The 19,011-nt window shown below is 44.8% G+C and overlaps 1 protein-coding gene across 1 annotated transcript in view; it reads left to right on the top strand.

Annotated features, from left to right (window-relative positions):
* The window catches only part of LOC147454426 (outer envelope protein), an 88,120-nt gene that overhangs the window by 36,846 nt on the left and 32,263 nt on the right, over positions 1-19,011 (top strand). The window contains exons 2-3 of the mRNA XM_086516394.1: positions 6,163-6,339; positions 6,628-6,871. Coding sequence (XP_086372520.1) covers positions 6,163-6,339; positions 6,628-6,871 — 421 coding nt within the window. The remainder of the gene's footprint in view (positions 1-6,162; positions 6,340-6,627; positions 6,872-19,011) is intronic.

Below are 19,011 nucleotides of genomic sequence, written 5' to 3'. Positions count from 1 at the left end.
TCGATTTTTTGAGGCTGCCCTTGTACATGGTTTAAAAATCTTCAAACGGTTGGTTTAAGATCAACTGGTCAAAAGTGGGGGGGGAAAAAAAAATCAACTCGTTTCGTCGAAATGTTTCGCCGTTTCAAAGGGTTGGAACGTGTTTTTATGTCACTATGGAACTTGAGTCTTCTTCTTGGTTTTAGGCCCCTCGGCCGGGATCTGCAAGTTGGTCAGGGTCGGGATTTAATCCCTACCCCTTTTATCTTCAGTTTGAGGTTTTAGGCCCCTCGGTCATCTTTTGTCGGTTGGTTAGTTCTTCAGTCATGTGCCACTTCACCAACTTGTGACATATATACCTAGATGAATCCAGGATAGGCCTAGATTCACCCTTAATAGGAAAGTGCAAGGTATAGACCCATGGTAGTCACCCACAAGACAATATAACCGTCAGCTCCATCATGCATACTATTGACTAAATACCTCGACATCCCGTCGTCAGTGCCCAGTAGTGGGTGTAGAACTAGGTATTAACATATGCTTCCAAACACAACACACTGCACACATGAGCATACATCAACACAAAGTTCAGCGTACTGAGTTTTTGTCATGACTCCGAAGATCACGGGCAGAGTCAGCCATAATGAAGCCTAGCACTTGAAGAAGCATCAAATCGAAAAAATTAGCACAAAAATGAGGTAGTTGATAGGGCATGTGCACCACAAAAGATAGAAAGAATTAGCACAATATCAATTGGTCATAACGCCGACGAAAATTTCACAATGTGAAGTCTGCATGTCTGTCACAAAATGATGACGTGGCATATCTACCAAGATGAGATTAAATGGAAACTGATAGATATGGCTCCCTTTTGATGGTTCCCAGGGAACACAAGGCATTAATTTTAAATGCGTAAAGAGTGTTGACGTGGCAGAGATGTATGGACGACCCGAAAGTTGTAGAGGATTGCTCCATGCATCCCGAAAGTTGTAGAGGATTGCTGACGTGGCAAGCTGTACGAACGCCTGCAAAACGCATTCGTTGCTGTTGTGGCATTGTATACGGATTTTCGTGATTTACGTTGGCTGCCTAGAGTGCTAGCTTTTGGGCCTGAGATGCTTTTAGAACCTGAAGCTTTTCATGTACTGCTTTTAGAAGGCCATGGGCCTATAAATTGTAACTACGGTCTCTCTTCCCTCTCAGCTGCATGGGAGCACTGAGCAGAGAGGCCCGCGGACTTTGTACTTTGCTCAAGCATTAATATAAAAATAAATACCGAAAGGGGCGCCAGACTTTGGGGCCAATACCTCTGGGCACAGAACTACGCCGGGCTGGGGCATGTTGTCTCTCTCTCTCTCTTTATTAAAGTTCAGTGACTTTGAAGTTTCTGTTCGTGTGTTGCTATTGATTTCACGCTCGGAGTGTCCAAGCCTGTAAAAGAATGGTATCAGAGCTTAGAAAGATTTTTCTTCTACGGAGGATTTAATCCTTTTTTTGCAGCGCACAGTTTTTTTTGTGAAAGAATCTTCTTGTCCTGACCCCATGCTTATTAGTCACTCCCACCCTTCGTCCATCGTGCATGGGATGCGCTCCCGTCTTCGTCGCTCTGTCTTAAAGGGCATAAGCCTTAAAAGAACCCCAGATTACATGGGTGGTTCTTGTGGAGAATCTGACGGAGGTAACACCTATTAGCGGGAAGGCAAAGAAAAGTTGAAATCCGGCACGTAAACCGAAGAAAAGAATGAAGATTTGGGCAAATTTTCGGCGGAGAAGTTTGCGGCAGCGGAGTAGAGGCGTTAAATGCAGGTTGACATGTGTGAAAAGATTGACCAAGTACTCCAAAGTTCGAGAGTTGCGAAACTCCTGAAGAATTACCCAATCGATGAGATTCACTTGCGATGGTGTGAGGCCATTGATTCTCCTCTCAGGTCGGGGAGAAAGCTGAAAGGACAGACGAGTGTAGAAAAGCGGAAGCTATACTCGCAAGAAGAGCTGGATAGAGCTGTTGACTATAAGCTGAACCAGATAATGAAAGGCTTGAAGCACTCTCGAAAGAAGAGGAAATCGGTGGATTTCCCCGGTTATTTGTTCTAGAAGTCGAGTTTCGAGGTGGCAAGCAGATCCAAGAAGCGTGCTCGTTTTGGGGATGACTTAGATTTTTCTTCGTCTTCAGACAATTCGTCATCCTCTAGTTCAGGAGAGGATGAGAAAAGGTGGAAGAAGTAGAGAAAAAGCAAGAGAAGCACATTCATGAAAAAGTCTAGAAGACATGGAAGGCCATCTAGCAGTTCAGAGGAGGAGAGCTCGTCCTCTTCTGACAGTGACCAGATAAGCACGATGTAACAAACTTGGACACCCCAAGTCTAGAATCTGTTGCGACACTAGGGAGAATCACTTAAAATGCTTCACAACTTTATAATAATAGTTAGAAGCTTTTTGGGCTTGTGTTCTCACTACCGGCGGTTCATTTGGAAGTTTGCAGAGCTAGCTTCCCCTTTGCACATATTGACTCAGAAAGGAGTCCCTTTCTCATGGGGACCGACACAAAGGTGAATGCCTTTCAGACACTTAAGGAAAAATTGACTACTGGACGAGAGTTGGCTTTGCCAGACTTGCAAAAGCCATTCGAAGTTTATTGTGATGCTTGTGGTCGTAGTTTGGGAGCGGTCTTAATGCAAGAAGGCCATGTGATTGCTAATGAAAGCAGAATGTTTTCAAGGCCAGAATTGGTAGCACAAATTTATGAGAAAGAGCTATTGGCAATTATCCATGCTTTTACTTAGTGGTGGCATTACCTACTCGGAGCTGATTTCACGGTCTTTACTGATCATCAGAGTTTACGCTACTTCTTGTCACAGAAGCAGCTTTCGGAAAAGCAGATGCGGTGGGCTAACATCTTGTCACAGTTTCACTTCCAGATTGTCCATGTTCTGGGACATAAAAACTTAGTGGCAGATGCATTGTCTCGGAAGTCCCTCGTCTTGGCTATTTTCGCGATCCATTGTAGAAGCTTCGAGGATATGGTTAATTAGTATGCCACTGATTCGGATTTTTCCAATGTTTTCACTCGGGTACAAAATGGGGACATAGTGGCAGGATATTCCATACGGGATGGCTACTTGACGAAGAAAATGATGTTGTGTGTTACACAGCCATTGATGGAAAAGGTTTTGACTGAGTGCCATTGTCCACCTTTTACGGGTCACTGCGGCTTTGACACCACCTTGCACCACCTTGAAAGGTGTGGAGCGTTATTTCTTTTGGCTGAGACTCAAGAAGGATGTGGACGACTTTGTTTGTAGTTGTTTAGTATGCCAGAAGGTCAAGTTTGACAGGCATAAGGCACAGGGATTACTACAGCCTTTACCCATTCCCACCCGCTCCTGGGAAAGTATTGCAATGTATTTCATCTTTGATCTACCAAAGACACAGAGTGGGCATGATGGCATTTGGACTGTCATTGACAAATTCAGCAAGCAAGCAAGCTTCGTTCCAGTGAAGAAAACAGTCAAGCCGGACCATTTATTGAGACTGTTCATTGTATAGATATTTCGATTACATGGCATGCCTGAGACAATAGTCTCTGACAGAATCCCCGGTTCACGAGTTTGTTTTGGAGGGCTATTTGGGAGAACATTGGCACGTGCTTGCAGTTCTCATTATCATTCCACCTGCAAACAGATGAGATTGCAAATTAAGTTGTTCTGGATTTATTGAAGTCTTACATCTTTGATAAGAAGACTCAACGGGAATTTTTTAACCTTTGGTGGAATTTGCCTACAACAACACGGTTCACTGTTCGTTGGGGAAGGCGCCATTTGAGATAGTTGAAGGTGCTCCGAATGTTCCACCCTTCCTCAGCACTAAAGATAAGATTTTTGAAGCCGACCAGTTGACGAGGGACTTGGACACTGCTTTTGCCAAGGTCCGAGAGGCTTTAGAGAAATCTCAAGAACGACATAAGAAGGCAGCAGATCGACATCGACGAGATTTGAAATTAAAGGAAGACGATTGGGTGCTCTTACGTTTTGAGAAGGCACGCCTAAGGAAACGGAAGGGAAAGGAGCGGCTTTTTCCAAAGCTTAGAATGAGGTATTATGGCCCTTTCCAGATTAAAGAATAGATAAATGATGTCTTCTTTTGATTACTAAATACGTTGCTGGTAGTCATGGTCTGAAATTTGGAATGAGTTTTTCTGTGATTTGTCATGTGATGTTCTGTGATGTCGAGTGATGTCCTGTGATGTGATTGTCGTCTTTGTACAAGTGCTAGATGTGTTGTGTGTAGTGCGTCGGTACTAACAGTCAGTGTCTACTAAGACAATTTATGGCCTCCGTCTTTTTATGGCAATTACAATTCTTTCAAGAGAGGGGTATGTCACAAATTGATACGTGGCAGTGCAACTCAAACACAGTTGATTGTACAGACGCTCAGAAAACGAGCTGACTGGCTGACGTGGTAGCGTATGGATTTTCTGCGTTTTACGCTGGTTGTTGACGTGGCCTTGTTGCACGGATTTCCGCAATTAGCGCTGGCTGCTTTTGCTGACATATGTTAGCCAAGATGCTTTTGGAGCTCATTGCTTTTGAGTTTAATGCTTTTGGGGCTCTGCTCTTAGCAACCCTTCAAACCTTTATAAGTGACTGAAGGGGGCTCACTTCTCAGAGCATCTGGACGCAGAGTCTGAGAGCGATTCCTCGAGCAGTTGTACTTTGCTTTGATACCATTGTAACAAACTTGGACACCTCAAGTCAAGATTCTGTCACAACACAGCAGAGATTCACTTCAAAACACTTCACAAATTTAACAGTTGTACTTTGCTCAAAGATTAATATAAAAGAAATACCGAAAGGGACGCCTATCTTTGGTTCCAATCTCTCTTGGCGCGGAACTATGCTGGGCCATGTCAATTGTTAAATTTGTGAAGTGTTTTGAAAGTTAATCTCTGTTGTATCGCGACAGAATCTTGACTTGGGGTGTCCAAGTTTGTTACAAAGAAGACCAAGGAGTTCAAGGAAGGGGGTCAAGCCGTCAGGTTTGAGACGTTTTCAAGCTACTAGAACACCCATCGAGCCCTTGAGTTTGTACAATAGTTTGACGTTGCCTTCTTGGAGGTAGGTTCATAGAACCCTCCAAGGTGCGAATGGCGGCCTCTTACTTGAAAGGGACTGCACAGACATGGTGGTCTACTTTGTTGTTACGCAGAGAAGCATCTACGACGAACTCCGCCTCTCTGTGTCTCTCGGTTGGATTCTATGTGTGTGTTTTCAGTTGTTTTGAAGTACCAAAAGTCTGTTCCAGTCTGTTCTTTTAAGTTGGCATGTGGTGCCCTCTCGTTACAAACAACACCCTTGACATGGGCCATAGAAGATCAACCTATACCTCGTCATTTTTCATGTCTTGTACCAATTCCACTAATGTTTGCATTTTTAGCCCTATACTTGTAGATCCAAGCATCCATAGCCAGATCCCATTAGCATCTTGGCATGTAGGACCATTGTATCAGCATTTGAGCAATCTAAAGAACATACCTCTCTAGCGATAGGGGGGCCCTTGGAGGGGGGTTTGGGAACTCATCCGGTGTTAAGTCTTCTTTCTCTTTCTCACTTGCAGAACCTTCACTCACAGTATCTCTCTGTTCTTTCACTAGTCTATTGCACAACTCTCTCATGAAAGTAAAAGGAACCTTGTGTACATACTGAGCACTCATTCAGAGTTATCACCACAAATCACTTCCGTTGCAGGTTACAATACATGACCCTAATTTTATTTGGAAAAACACAGACACTTATACATATGGAGCACTCAAAGCACCATAGAAGTATTGAACTGTTTACGCTTCAACCTCATTAACTCGCCAATTTCGACCAAGTATGATATAATATGTCATATGGGTATGATTTGTTTTCTCCTTATCGGCATGGTTCAGTTAACTATACGATATGGTTCCAACTACGATCCCAAGCGTAAAAACACAAAGTAGCTCATGTAGGATTTTGTTTGTTAGATTGTTGTGTGCTCCAAGGGAGTCTACAAGGAACAAGTCACAAGAATTGGTTTTGGTACATAACACCCATAAGTAAGATCATTTCAAGCATTATCCTTTTTTCCAAGCACCTTCAAATCTAGTTTCTTTTTGTGTACTCTGAAACAAAGTTTTGGATGTGTTGTTGCTGTGTCCAGCCCAGGGGAGTTCAATGTGGATGATAAATATTTGGGGGTCACACAAAATGAGCCTTTAACGGAGGACCTCAAAGAAGAGCTGAAAACAGATGGCTATTTCATTAGCAATTCTCGTGTCCATCTTGGAGCAGGAGAAGCAACTTTTTTGAGAGCCAAGAAGAGCCTTGAAAGTTGGAGGTATGGTAGTTAGATGATCCATATGTTGAAATCCTCACACAAGAGTGGACATATCAACGATTTCCTTTTCAGCTTGTGTTTGTTAATGGTCAGACAGGCAACCGATTTCGCTCTATGGAAAAAAACAAAAATTTGGAAGACCACTTAATTTCAAGATAACACAATGTCACAGAGATTTGATTTACTCTTTTTAGCTCACTGAACCTTTTTCAGAGGCATCTTTATGTGAGCTTTTATAGTAGATGCTGCTTGGAATGAACGATTCTCATTAGCCACTCCTGAGTGCAGGCATTTTCAATTAGGATGGACTTCAGTAGATCCAAGCACCCCGGTGAAACTCAAGCAACAGTTTATTGTGCGTGTAAACGAGTTGCTGCTTGTTTGGCTACTCCAACCACTCGAGATAAAGTATGTGCATGATTCTTATACATCCCAAGGACTTTCACAGCAGGGTCCATGCTCTACCATATTGAAGGACAACAAGAAAGGGGTTTTTGCTTTTGGAAGCGGCCTACTAAAAGGGCATTTGTTGGTAAGAAGTTAGTCTTTTTTATTCAGGTTATCAAAGGCTTCAGTTTGTGTTTGCTTGTGGATAATATACTGGATACGTTCTCTATGTTTCCTCTCGAGGATTCTAGGAGTTGCATGATTGGGATTGTGAATAAGGCTTTCTGATTGAACAGGGGTTGTGTGGAGAATATTTGGGACTGATCTTTCACTGGTTGCTAGTTTCAAGACGAACAGAGGAGAAGGGAATGTCCAATGCACAGGTCCAAATCATGGTGTCTATGTGTTACTTGCGTGAGGGGGTAAAACTCGCCCTTTGCTGCCCAAGCTCCTCCTTGGAAATGTGATTGAGTCGCACACCTGGACTGGCCTCGTTTTTGTATCACCCTTTATGACCATAATCTTGATCCTAATTCCTGCAATTAAAACCAGTAAAATATTCTTAAACTATCATCTATTAGGCTCCTGTCACAAATGACAGCCGGTCATGTCTGAGGTGGTGGCACATGGTCTTCAGTGCTTCTAGCAGAAGAGCCAACCAAATGTCCACAGCACAAGATATTTTAAGATGTGTTTAAGCAAGGAAGGCGATGGTAACTGTAGTAGATGCCGTTCATATCCCCTGTTATTGCTACTTGGTCCCCGTGTTTTCGGCCTCCAGTGTGTGTGCATCCTCATTTGATTATCAAAAACATATATGTCGCACTGTTTGCAATGCGTCTGTGCAGTGAAATCCCCCATGAGCAGGACCTCTCCTAGTCTTGTATACTGGATGATAGGCTCAAGATGAGCAGTTTCGCACGCCAGGGCAGGGGGGTAAAGCTTTCCTCAGCCGATCAGTTGCTTGTTCGCAGCATTTGCAAGTGCATGGAGCACTTGTCTTCTTGCTTGGAAGGCGGGGTAGAGGGCTGCCTTTCCCAACGCTTTCAAAATTGGCTGAGTTAAAAGGGGTGCGGGGGGTAGAGATGATGCCATCTAGGTGGGGGTAGAACCCTGTATGTCGAACTCCCCTATGGTGACTGTGCCTCGTTGATTGAGCCTCTTCCTCTTCCTGCTCACTACTATCATGCTCTTAATCTCTCCCTCCCTTTGCATATTTTGATCCCTGCAGAGCAAAGTAACATAAAGCTATGTATATGACATTTGTTCAGCTCAATTCATGTGTATTGAGCCTCTAGCATAGTAAAAGGGGACGCCAATTTGTGGACTTCCTGTTGTACTGTCCTCCCTTGTTTTGAACCGCTCTTGTGAAAACACGACTACCCTCTAAGCCCTGTCCACGTTCCCTGTCCCAGCTGTTCGGCGCATCCTTTGATATACAGGCCCTGTAGATCCATGCAACAAGCCTTGTGTGCTCATGTAGCTCTTGTCTAAAGAAAAGTGCTACCACTCCTGAGCCTGCAGAGGTGTTCTGTCTCTTACATTGTTGTAGCTGAATCCCATTGGAATCCTTTGGAGTGTGGAAACTTGTAAGCTCATATCATTTCGACACATCAAAACAAGGAAATGCAAATGGATGTGAAGAATGTTGCCAACAAGAAGATACCAGAGTAAATCCTTGGTTACAAGGGTGGGACCGCTTAAATGAAGATAGTAAACATATATTTTGCATGAATAATGAATGTACATTGTAAATGTTTACGAACAATGGCTCCCCACATGGATTTGTATGGATGATCGCGTCCAAAGATTGGGCATCTGGGGGAGGATGGGTTTCCATTGTCATGCTAAATGCATTGAGAATATTTGAATTTGGCCAGGATGGTGTCAGAATAGGCAGCGGAAGATGCAATGAAGACAAGCACTGGCGTGCAACCGGGTGGACACCTGGATTCCGATCTAGAACACTTGCAATGCCACATACATGAACAAGGCACCTGTGGAGAAGAGAGATCACTGAGGTAGAAAGAGATAGGACATAGAGCATGCATCTGATCTTTTGCATACCAGATGAACAAGAGACTACTGAAGCCAGAACTAGAACTTCCATCTTTGGATGGAAAAGAGAAAGTCAAAGAACATTCTTTACTTCTAGAAGGAAAGAGATCCCCCTCTGTCATCCATAATCCACAATTTGGTACAAAAAGTGCAACTGGATCATCAACCTGCTACCCATCAGATAGGTAGCTCCGTCGACAATTCCAAGAAAGATGTGCGTTTGCAAAATGCACAACAAATCTGCCAATCCAACTCCTCGAAGAAAACCCAGCCATAGAAACTTGCTAGAGAAGTGTCGAAGAAGATCCTATTGCTGTCCAAACACTTCTCTTTAAAGTAGGTTGGAAGTGAAATGGTTTCCCCTCTGGATCCAAAAGCTACATGCATGCTCCCCTTGCGGGACGGCGCGACAGCATAACTCTGTATGGGAAATCTGAAACAATCCAGCAATGCTACTGCTAGGTGCAGCGGAAGTGTTTATGGATTTAGCTCGGATCTAGTACTCCACACAAACACAAGGGACACTTTACTTCACTTGAAAGAATTGAATTGAACTGAAAGAAAGAGAGAGACACAAGAGAGATAGAGAAGAGATGACACTGAATGTCGGGTCCCAAACCCTCAAGGGCCCCCTTGCTCAGTTGCCAGAGCAAGTATTTTCTTTATTCTTGCACAATGGTGATACAATGTCTAAATGTTGAGATGCTGATGCTAATGGGTAACGATGCTACTGATCGGTACTACTTGGTACTGAGGTATTGATGGTTCTATGTCGACGATGACGGGGTACTACTGGGTCTGTGTTGATGACGATGATGTCTACGACGAGGTACTGATGGGTTTGTGTCGAGGATGATGATGTCGATGACAAGGTATTGATGGGTTTGTGTTGAGGATGAGGATGTCGACGACGAGGTACTGAGGGGTCTATGTCGACTACGAGGTACTGATGGGTCTATGTTGACTACGAGGTACTGATGGAGTCTATGTCGACGACAACGATGTCAATGGCAAGGTACTAATAGGGTCTATGTCGACGAGGATAACGGCGACGACGAGGTTCTTGATGGGTCTATGTCGATGATGATAATGTCGACGACGAGGTTCTGTGGATCCTTATGCCGAGCCAAGCCTCGTCTATAAAGACCACGGGCAAAAGTTATGGGATCAACGGCCCTGGTTTAATCTGCTGTCGATCGCTTCTTCACGAAGTAAAAAAATCAGGCTCCTAGCCGTCGTGGATCTCTCTTGAACCCTTGACCTCGTGCTCCACACACTAACACCCTATCCAACCCACCTATCGCGCATCGTTGCGTGTAATGCGACTCCAAATGCATAAAAGCTTGCTACGCCCTACTGCGTTGATCGGACGGTCCCAAGCCCCCCCGCTGTGCCGATAGTGTGCGCCGCCGTAGATCCCTCGAGTCTACTCCCGTGGTCTTTATAGACGAGGTGAGCCAAGGCACAAGGGGTACTAGGTGCTGGGGTACTGTGTCGACGACAATGATGATGACGACGACGACGATGATGGGTCTATGGCTGAATGCTGAAAACTATTCCGTCGACTTGGCCGCGATGGGACGACCGATTGTGACGAGGGAAGGGCTGATCTGCTGGGGCTGCTGCGGCGGGAAGCCGGAAAAGGCAAAAAACGTTGGCTGTCTTGGCTGAACTGATCATCAAGGCTGAAAACGCGATGGAGAAGACGGCTGAAAATGCTAGGTGCTGGCTTGCAATCCCCAAGTCTGCAGGTTCCTCTGTTGCTGCTGCCTCTTCTGTCTTCCACTAGCGCCCAAGGGATTTCTTTTATAGGTCCTTTAGCCGTTTGCCATACCTACATTCTAACAAGGGTAAATGAAAAGTCACTTATTAATAAAATGGCTTAAGAGGCGGTTCACACACGGTAAAATGCCTATATTCTAAAATGTTGTCCTGTGCATGAGAGGGTATGCAACTATGATCGACCTGGACATGCACGTCCTTCTAGAGGCTCACAAAGGTGCCTGCTAGGTCCTAAGCTAATGACTCATGCTAGATTGTATCTGAAGCATGTCCATGTAGCGCAAGTGAAGTGCGCACATAACATCCCCCCCCCCCCCCCCCCCCTCCCTCTTGTTGATGGTGAGACACAACTGCCGAACTTCTATCTTGGGATACTTTTCTATTGATGCTGACTCTTCTGATACATGTGGATGCACAAGCCAATGGAAACTCCTACAAATTGGTGGATACTTCGGTTGTAGGTCTGGTGCAATGTTAACACTGACAACACGAGTTACCGGGTAGCCTTACTATTGTCGCAGAATACCAGCCTTCGCGATTACTTTGCCTTGCGAGAAAGTACGACCACTCGAATAGTCTTGTCGTGAAAAGTAAGGGTGCTTGGAGGTATCCAAGGGTTTCTTGTCGACGGAAGTGGATGCACGCTACATGCAAATGCGAATGCGAATGCTGAAGAGGTTAGGGATCCTGTCTCCCACTCCTTCCATATCCGCATACGAGGCAAGTAGATCTAGGTTCTCGTGTATCCGATGTCGATCTTCCTTCAAAGATATGGCAATGAAGATGGGAGCTGGTACTGGATGCTTGATACTGAGGGTGCTGAGAGGCTAATGAGTTTGGGGTAGGGACGTGAAGCTGTTCTAAGGAAAAAAAATGGGAGAGGTTCTTTGGGTTTTTGTTTTGCTTGGGTTCTTGAGGTTCTTGGTGGTTCTTCCCTTGAGTTTGCAAAGCCGAAGCACGCACAGAGCTTTGATACCAATGTCAGGTGCAATGGAAGTGTTTATGGATTTAGCTCAGATCTAGTAATCCACACAAACACAAGGGACACTTCACTTCACTTGAAAGAACTGAACCGAAGAGAGAGAGAGAGAGAGAGAGAGAGACGACACCGAATGTCGAGTATCAAACCCTCAAGGGCCTCCTTGCTTTGTTGCCAGAGCAAGTACTTTCTTTATTCTTTCACAATGGTGATACAATGTCTAAATGTTGAGATGCTGTTGCTAATGGGTACTGATGCTATTGATGGGTACTACTGGGTACTGAGGTACTGATCTTTGTGTATTTTTGCAGGTTTAGGATTTTGGACCTAATTGATCCCTAATACTCCCCAGGAGCTTCGGGGAAGCGTTGGGATCAATGTACAGGTGATCTGGTGCATTTCCAGGGCAGAAAATAGAGAATTTAGTGTGCTGCAGATTCTCGCCAGGTTTGGGAACATGTCCGTATGCGCCGGGAAAGTCACCTTTGGCATGGGGATTTTGTCTGTGAAGCCTCCTACTACGGTTATGTTGCCGGAATTGGGCTAGAGTAGGCCATTTTCAACTCGATAAAAGCGGGACAGCTCGTAGGAACTTGCAGGTTTTCTCCCAAGTTTTATAAGAATAAAGAAATACCGAAAGGGGCGCCAATCTTTGGGGCCTACAAGGTGTCGCTGTCTGCTTGGTAGCGCTCTAGCTATCAGGCCGTGGTTTGTTTTAAGTGTTAATTCCAGTCATAGATCTATTCGTGAAGTTCCTCTGTGTCATAAAGTTAAAGTAAAGATTTCAAGTAAAGAATCGGGTGAAAGCTAAAGTGTACCGCCCTACGGGCCGGTTTCATCGTTCCGTTGCTGGGACCGAATCACTTTTTTCTTAAAGAGTGAGCCTTGGTTGGTTTGCGACGAAGACACAGCACAGGAACTTGGAATCACGCTATGGTTGACATGACAAATGAAGCCAGGGAAGAGGGTTCCTCTTCAGAGGACAGACATGTTGTTCCTCCTTGAGTGTTCGAGCCTGGCGAGAGTTCACGGCCACCCTTGTCTGTATCTTTTGTTGATTAGAATGCTCCACAAGGTCAAGGGTATGTGACTGGGCAACTAGACGAGGATGTGTTCAGGACACAGTTGGTTGCTGCCGTGAATGGGTTCTCTCGGTTGGTGTAGAATCCTAGGTTTATGGAATATCTGCAAGCACCGCTAGTGTCACAATAGACAAGGCAATTGTTGTCACAAACTGGTGACGTGGCCGGCCCCAGAAATGTGCCAACTAGCTGACGTGGCAGCAAGCCCGGAAATCGTGTCGCAAAACGCGCTGACAGGTTGACGTGGCAGGCCGTACGGATTTCCGCTGTTTTCGTTGACATGCTGACGTGGCAGTGTACGGACGCCGGTAAATTATGTTGGCTGATTTCTGGCAGCTTTTGGACTACAGTTGCTTTTGAGTTTAAGAGCTTTTGAGTTTGAGATTTTGGGGCTCTGCTTTTGGGCATCCCTTGTAACAATAAATAAGTTTGCTAGGGCCTCATTACTCAAAGCATGTGGACGTAGATTCTGAAAATGAATTGAAATGAAATGTTTATTAACGTCTACAAAAGGCCTAAAAGACCTATGAGACTCCCTTGTACTTTGCACAAAGATTAATATAAAAAGAAATACCAAAAGTGTGCCAGTCTTTGGGGCCAATACCTTTGGGCACAGAACTACGCCGGGCCGTGTCGTCTTTTGTGAACTGTTTTAAAATGAATCTCTGCTATGTCGTGGTAGAATCTTGACTTGAATTTCTCTTCTACCGGGAAATCCGATCCTTTTCTCGCGACACTTATGGACTCTAACAAGAATCAATTGACTTCGTCTGCATCTGCTAATGAGGGAGGGGATCACGAAGAAGATTTGATGATTTACCAGAGGAAGAGTACGGGCCACCTTGGCCTACTCAATACAAACTTCAAGAGATGGAACGTCGACAACAGGTTGATGAGTGCACAAAGCAAATGATTAAATTTGCGAAGGATCCTCAGTTTGCGAAATTGTTGTCTCAACAATCCATTGCAGAAGTGCACACCCAGTGGCAAAAAGCCACATAACCACCCATCAAATCAGCAATCAAGAAACCTCCTTCTCCGAGGATGTTTACAAAGCAAGAATTACAAGAGGTGGTTCAGACACAGATTAGTCGGCTTTTGGACACACAAAACCAATCCAAAAAGCAAGAGAAAAAGCGCAAGAAGGGGATTGACTACCCTGGTTATTTGGGCCGTCAATATTCTTTTGCATCGGCAAGAAAGCAGAAGAAGCATGTACGATTTGAAGGACTACCCAGTTCTTCTTCTTCTTCTTCTTCTTCTTCTTCTTATGACTCGAGCGAGGAGGATAGAAAAGGTAAAAAGCGAAGCAAAAAGCAAAGCTTTGGAAAGGGCAAGAAAAAGGCAGAGAAACCCAGATTTCGCCTAGTGTCTGACAGCTCTACAGAGGAGTCATCCTCTGACAGTTCGCACTCCGATGACCACATATTTTATGCAAAGAAGAAGCATTTTCACAAAGCCAACCAATATGACGTCCTTGAAGACAAAAGCAAGAAAGTCAAAGAATTCAAAGAAGGTGGACAATTGATTAAATTTGAATCCTTTTCTGGCTTCTGAGATATTTGAGGGCTTTGGCCTTCATTCAGCAGTTTGAAATAGCCTTCTTTGGAGGGCACTACTTAGAGCACTCCAAGATTAGGAGGGCTATATCTTTCTTCAAAGGAAATGCTCGAACATGGTGGTCCACTCTTCTTATGAGGAAGGAAGCTCCAATCAAGTGGTTGAAATTCAAAAGGCTCTTTATTTCTTCTTGGTTGACTCGGGAGTACGAACGAGATATATGAACCGCTTGGAATTATCTTCGGATGACCAAGGGAGACTCTTTGGACGCTTATTGCGAGAGTTTTGGAACTCTTTCAAATCTCTTCATTTAAGGTCGTCTCTTTTAAGGATCAGATTGAGCCGTTTTGCTGCGGTCTCCCTACATAGATCCAAGACTACTGCCTGGAACAGAAGTCGAATTCTATTCAAGAATTGATGGGTCATGCGAAACGAGTACATTCGGGAAATTTGACTAACCTTGTCACAAACTACTAACGTGTCAAAGCTTTGAAGAATGGAGCCAACTTGGAGATCTTGGCCGAGGGGCCTAAATCCTAAGAAGAACAAGTAACAGAAGAAGATGTCCTACCAACTTATGAGGACCTCGTCCGATGGGGCCCCAGTGACATAAAGGAATTAAAAATAAAGCAGGATCCACCAACCCACACACATGCACAGTTGATCACGTGGCAGCAGTATGGACGCTCCGAAAATAACGCTGACAGTGTTGACGTGGCAAGTCGTACGGATTTTTGTCAATTACACTGGCAGCTTTCGGGCATTGCTTTTGGACCAGATGCTTTTGAGTTTGAAGGCTTTTCATGTAAAACTGCTTTTGGGGCCTAGGGCCTTTAAATATGAGGCCATGGGCTCATTCTTGGGCATGCTTCGTGGAGAAGGTGCAAAGTCTGGAGTACCGACTTGTACCGTGTTGATGCAATATAAAGAAATTCCGAAAGGGGCGCCAAGGTTTGGGGCCAATGCTCTCTAGGGTGGAATTCCGCCACTCCGTGTCGCGTGTCGTTTCTCTCTCTCTCTCTCTCTCTCTCTTAGTTCAGTTGTTATTGAAGTGCTAAAAGTCTGTTCTTTTTGTCACAAAACAGGCACCACGTGCCAATAGAAAAGAACAGACCGAACAGACTTTTAGCACTTCAATAACAACTGAACTGAAAGAGAGACGACACGCGACACGGAGTGGCGGAATTCCACCCCAAAGAGTATTGGCCCCAAACCTTGGCTCCCCTTTCGGTATTTCTTTATATTGCATCAACACAGTACAAGGTACTCCAGACTCTGCACCTTCTCCAGGAAGCATGCCAGAGAATGAGCCCATAGCACATATTTAAAGGCCCTAGGCCCCAAAAGCAGTTTACAGTGAAAAGCCTTCAAACTCAAAAGCACTTGGTCCAATAGCAATGCCAAAAAGCTGCTAGCGTAAATCACGAAATTCCGTACAACTGCCACGTCAGCATTGTGAGCATGTTTTTGCGGAAATCTGTCACGTCAGTATTGTCAGCGCAAAATCCGAGCTGTTCGGACAGTTGCCATGTCATCAGTTTTTTTTGGCGCAAGTCTTTCTTTGTGTGTGTGTGGGTCTTGCTTTATTTTAATCCTTTATGTCACTTGGGCCCCCATCGGACGGGGTCCCCATAAGTTGGTAGGACTTCTTCTTCTGTTACTTGTTCTTCTTAGGGTTTAGGCCCCTCGGCGGACATCTGCAAGTTGGCTCCGTTCTTCAGGGCTTTGATACGTTAGCAGTTTGTGACACTTTTCTATTGGACACTTTTCTATTGGCACGTGGTGCCCGTCTTGTGATAGTGGTATCAGAGCATCAGGCGTGTGCTTTTTTGAAAGCATACTGGTCCTACCAAAGTGCAGACAAAGCAAACCAGAGACTAATGGAATTTTATTTGAAGTATTTTCGTGCCCCGACCCTGGACTTATTAGCCACTCTCACCCTTCATACATCGCGCATCGGGCGCGCTCTCGTCTTCACCGCTCATGTCTCACAGGGCATAAGCCATAAAGATCACTTGCAAGAGAAGGATCAAAGATTTGTTTCGAGCTGGTGTTTTTCTCAGAGGCAGTGCCATGCAGATGTTGATTTCTATAGCTACCAAGCCGCACACTCCAAGGACTTCGCAAGATTTCAAGAAAATTTTTGCCCGAAGTTATATGGTTTTTGACATCTTCCTTCGGAGTGCAACTTCTGGTAGAGTGGGTATCCTGAATTGCTTGCCATGGAAACCCTAGCAGATTACAAGTTGAAATTTCTCGACATCCCTCAATAGATGTCTCTTCTCGAGTTGATAACCTTGGAGGTTGGGTGTGATTGTCTTGTCTTGGGACTACCATCGAAGCCGGAGGAACACTACCTGTCCAAGAGTTGATGGGCCATACTGTGGTCGGCTACGACCTTATGGAAGTAGTCTAACCCTAATTTTTGGTGCAGGTTACAGGATGGAAAGTCAATCAACTTTTCGAGCTCGATTGATGTCGAGATTGTTTTTTAAGTTTGAGTTCTGTTTAAGAACTTGTTTGGTGATCCTGTTTGAAATTTGTTTGAAATGGATGGTATCTGTTTTGAACCTATTTTGGTGCCGATTTGAAATGTTTGACTCTGGTTTAATACTGGTTTCAATGATTGATGATTTTACTCCCGGGTGGAGAAGTGAGAAATATTGTTTTGCTATTGTTTGAATCTCCGAACGACGCAGACGGGATGTCTGGGGAGCGTGTGGTTGTATGCTTGAAAAATATTGTTGTTGTTACTACCGGCCCGGACGTGGATGGTTATGCGGGAGGAGTATTAAGAAGTTTGAGCAGTGGTTACTCTCAGCACCTCCAAACGACGCAGGGGGTTTGGGGGGCGTTTGGTAGTAACAGGCCTCTATATATGCCGGCCCGGACCTTTTTAGGTTATGCGCGAGGAGTGATGAGGGAGTCGTTGAATATCTCCTGGCTAGGACCTTGTTAGGGTGTGCGGGAGGAGTGTTCATCGGTGACTTTATGTTTCTGTCTTGTAACATGCATATGTGAGCATTTGTGTTGCATTGTGAAATGCCAATCACTGAATATTCCTAATTGGATGAGATTGCTTGGGTATGTAATTTTAGTGCATCAAGACACCCGTGGAAGATCAATGCGGTCTGGGTGTGAAGGCTAATTACTACGCCGGAATATCAAGAGTTCCGATCTGGACGAAAGGAGAAGCCAACTCCTTGATCAAAAGAGCCGAAAGGAAAAGCCAACTCCTTAACAAAAAAAAAAAAAGCAAACTGATTGTCCCTCGGAAATTTTTGAGCTAACATTAGTTGTTTTGCAGATATGCTGTAATTGCGGACGATTACTTTCTTTCAAGAAGGGGAGATGTCACAAACTGCTGACGTGTCAAAGCCCCGAAGAATGGAGCCAACTTGCAGATCTTGACCGAGGGGCCTAAACCCTAAGAAGAACAAGTAACAGAAGAAGACGTCCTACCAACTTATGGGGACCCCGTACGATGGGGCCCCAGTGACATAAAGGGATTAAAAATAAAGCAGGACCCACCCACACACACACACACGCAGCTGATGACGTGTCAGGCCGTACGGATTTCCGCGTATTGCGCTGACATGATGATGTGGCAGGCTTACGGATTTCCGTAAATTACGCTGGCAGCTTTTGGGCATTGATTTTGGACCAGATGCTTTTGCGTTTGAAGGCTTTTCATGTAAAACCGCTTTTGGGGCCTAGGGCCTTTAAATATGAGGCCATGGGCGCATTGTCGGGCATGCTTCTTGGAGAAGGTGCAAAATTTGGAGTATTGGCTTGTACTATGTTGATGCAATATAAAGAAATACTGAAAGGGGCGCCAAGGTTTGGGGCCAATACTATTTAGGGTGGAATTCCACTACTCCGTGTCGCGTGTCGTCTCTCTCTCTCTCTCTCAGTTCAGTTGTTATTGAAGTGCTAAAAGTCTGTTCAGTCTGTTCTTTTCTATTGGCACGTGGTGCCCGTCTTGTGACATACCCCACTGATGAGATCTTGACACAGAGAACCCAACAGACCTCTAACAATGATAGTAGAAAGAGAAAGAGTTCCCAACAAAAGAAAGATAAGGATACACGACCTCAGCTCACTCTTGGAGAGAGGGAAAATTACATCAAAGAAGGGAAGTGTTTTGGTTGCGGGGAACATGTGCACGTCTCCGCAAAGTGCCCCAAAAAGGCACAACAAGAACAACATGAAGACAGGCCAGAGAGTTCGAGAATAATAGAGGAACGTGGCAGAAGAGGCAAGATGAAAGCAGGACTGGCTCCAGATTGCATGGGTACTGACCCAAGCCTGATTGATGAAAGTACAGAACTTTGCCGAGCTTGGGGCAAAGTGAAAGATCAAGAAGCCCTGATTTTCTTTGATGGAGGAGCCAAGGCCAACTTCATTTTACCTAATTGGCGGTGCAGCTCGAGATTACACCCGATAGGATGGGCCCACCAGCAGAGGGAGTTCTAGCGGCATGTGGAGGGACATAACCATTACACCTGTCATTGGCAAACTTCGGTTGCATTGTCAGGGGTATTTGGGGCATAAGGACTTTTACATAATGCCCTTGGAAGGTTGTGACGTCCTCCTAGGAGTCCCTTGGTACCACAAGAACAATGCCGTGGTCGATTATCGGGCAAAGAAAGCGACTTTGACAAAAGAAAAGGGCCGAAAAATTGTACTTGATGTAAAACTGAAGGGCAACTGTGTCCCTATTGTATTGGCTTCGGCCATTTCCAAATTAATGAAATCAAGTCTCTTTATTTCCTCGATCTACTTGAAAGAATCAAATGATGAACATAGAACGAACATGTCTGA

The sequence above is a fragment of the Adiantum capillus-veneris genome, chromosome 7, assembly GCF_014529385.1.
Source record: "Adiantum capillus-veneris isolate H3 chromosome 7, ASM1452938v2, whole genome shotgun sequence".
Taxonomy (NCBI): domain Eukaryota; kingdom Viridiplantae; phylum Streptophyta; class Polypodiopsida; order Polypodiales; family Pteridaceae; genus Adiantum; species Adiantum capillus-veneris.
The sequence above is the reverse complement of the archived record's forward strand: the minus strand, read 5'-3'. Positions and strand labels throughout refer to the sequence as shown.